The 2,291-nt window shown below is 48.0% G+C and overlaps 1 protein-coding gene across 1 annotated transcript; it reads right to left on the bottom strand.

The window, feature by feature from the left end:
* LOC109228248 (RNA-directed DNA polymerase homolog) lies at positions 1,615 to 2,034 on the bottom strand (the record flags this gene model as incomplete). Its single annotated transcript, XM_019393405.1, has 1 exon — positions 1,615 to 2,034. A coding segment is annotated over exon 1 (420 nt), but the record flags the coding sequence as incomplete, so codon positions are not given.

Below are 2,291 nucleotides of genomic sequence, written 5' to 3'. Positions count from 1 at the left end.
GGGAAAAAGATGGGGATAACGGCTCCGCATATCGGACTCGGACTCCCAGGCCGATGCCTTAGCAGGCTGACCTCTCCACTGAACACAAACAAAAGGTAAACTCTTCGACCTCAACTGACGAACCTGCCGGTCTAGAATAGCTACCGGCCCCTCTCATATTACAAGTCCTTGTCCAACTGGACAGTACTGAAATCTAACACGTGGGATGGATCGCCGTGATACCTCCGAAGCATGGACACATGAAACACTAGATGCACGACTGATAGGCTTGACGGCAATGCAAGTCTATAAGCTACCTCTCCCACTCGATCAAGAATCTCAAACAGGCCAATGAACCTAGGGCTGAGCTTGCCCTTCTTCCCAAATCTCATCACGCCTTCATAGGCGACACTCGAAGCAATACCCGCTCACCGACCATGAATGCCAAATCACGAACCTTGCTGTCGGCGTAACTCTTTTGCCTGGACTGAGCTGTACGAAGCCTGTCCTGAATGATCCTGACCTTGTCCAAGGCATCCTGGACCAAATCTGTACCCAACGACCGAGCCTCTCCCGGCTCAAACCATCCAATCCGGCGACCGACACCGCCTACCATACAAAGCCTCATAAGGAGCCATCTGGATACTCGATTGGTAGCTGTTGTTGTAGGCAAACTTTGCTAAAAGTAAAATAAACTGATCCCACGAGCCTCCAAAGTCAATAACACAAGCTCGGAGCATATCCTCCAAACTCTGAATAGTCCGCTCGGACTGCCCGTCCGTCTGGGGATAAAATGTTGTGCTCAACTCAACCCGTGTGCCCAACTCTCGCTGAACTGCTCTCCAGAAATGCGAGGTAAATTGCGTACCTCGGTCCGAAAAGATAGACACGGGCACACCATGAAGGCGAACAATCTCCCGGATGTAGATCTCAGCTAACCTCTCAGAAGAATAGGAGACTGCCACAAGAATGAAATGTGCTGACTTCCTACTCAAAGTATCGGCCACCACATTGGCCTTTCCCGGATGATATAAGATGGTGATATAATAATCTTTCAACAACTCCAACCACCTCCTCTGCCTCAAATTCAACTCCTTTTTTGAACAAATACTGAAGACTCTTGTGATCCGTGAATACCTCACATGCCACGCCATACAGATAATGCCTCCAAATCTTCAATGCGCGAACCATGGCTGCCAACTCCAAATCATGAACCGGATAGTTCCTCTCATGAATCTTCAACTGCCGTGAAGCATAGGCAATGACCTTGCTATCCTGCATCAACACTGTACCAAGACCAATACGAGATGCATCACAATAAGCAGTATAAGGCCCTGAACCTGTGGGCAAAACCAACACCGGTGCCGTAGTCAGAGCTGTCTTGAGCTTTTGAAAGCTCGCCTCACACTCGTTCGACCATCTGAACTGGGCACCCTTCTGGGTCAACCTGGTCATTGGGGCTGCAATAGATGAAAACCCCTCTACGAACCGACGATAGTAGCCTGCCAATCCCAAGAAACTCCGAATCTCTGTAGCTGGTCTAGGCCAAATCTTGACTGCCTCAATCTTCTTCGGATCAACCTGAATATCCTCTGCTGATATAACATGACCCAGAAATGCAACTGAACTCAACCAGAACTCGCACTTCGAGAACTTAGCATATAACTGACTATCCCTCAGAGTCTGAAGAACCACTCTAAGGTGCTGCTTGTGCTCCTCCTGGCTGCGGGAATATATTAATATATCATCAATGAAGACTATCACGAACGAATCCAAATAAGGCCTGAACACTCGGTTCATCAAATCCATAAAAGCTGCTGGGGCATTTGTCAACCCGAATGACATAACCAAGAACTCGTAATGCCCGTACCGAGTGCGGAAAGCTGTCTTAGGGACATCGGATACCCTAATCCTCAACTGATGGTAGCCAGATCTCAAGTCAATCTTTGAAAATAGTTTGGCACCCTGAAGCTGATCGAACAAATCATCAATGCTTGGCAGTGGATACTCATTCTTGATTGTAACCTTGTTCAATTGCCGGTAATCAATACACATTCTCATTGACCCATCCTTCTTCTTAACAAACAACACCGTCGCACCCCAAGGCGAAATACTAGGTCTAATGAAACCCTTCTCAAGCAAGTCTTTCAATTGTTGCTTTAACTCTTTCAACTCAGGCGGGGCCATGCGATACGGCGGGATAGAAATGGGTTGAGTGCCCGAAACCAGATCAATGCAAAAGTCAATATCCCTGTCGGATGGCATACCCGGCAGGTCTGAAGGAAATACCTCAGGAAACTCCCGAACAACGG

This window comes from Nicotiana attenuata, chromosome 6 (assembly GCF_001879085.1).
Source record: "Nicotiana attenuata strain UT chromosome 6, NIATTr2, whole genome shotgun sequence".
Lineage (NCBI taxonomy): Eukaryota > Viridiplantae > Streptophyta > Magnoliopsida > Solanales > Solanaceae > Nicotiana > Nicotiana attenuata.
Note: the sequence above shows the minus strand (reverse complement) of the source record. Positions and strands in the feature narration are given on the sequence as shown.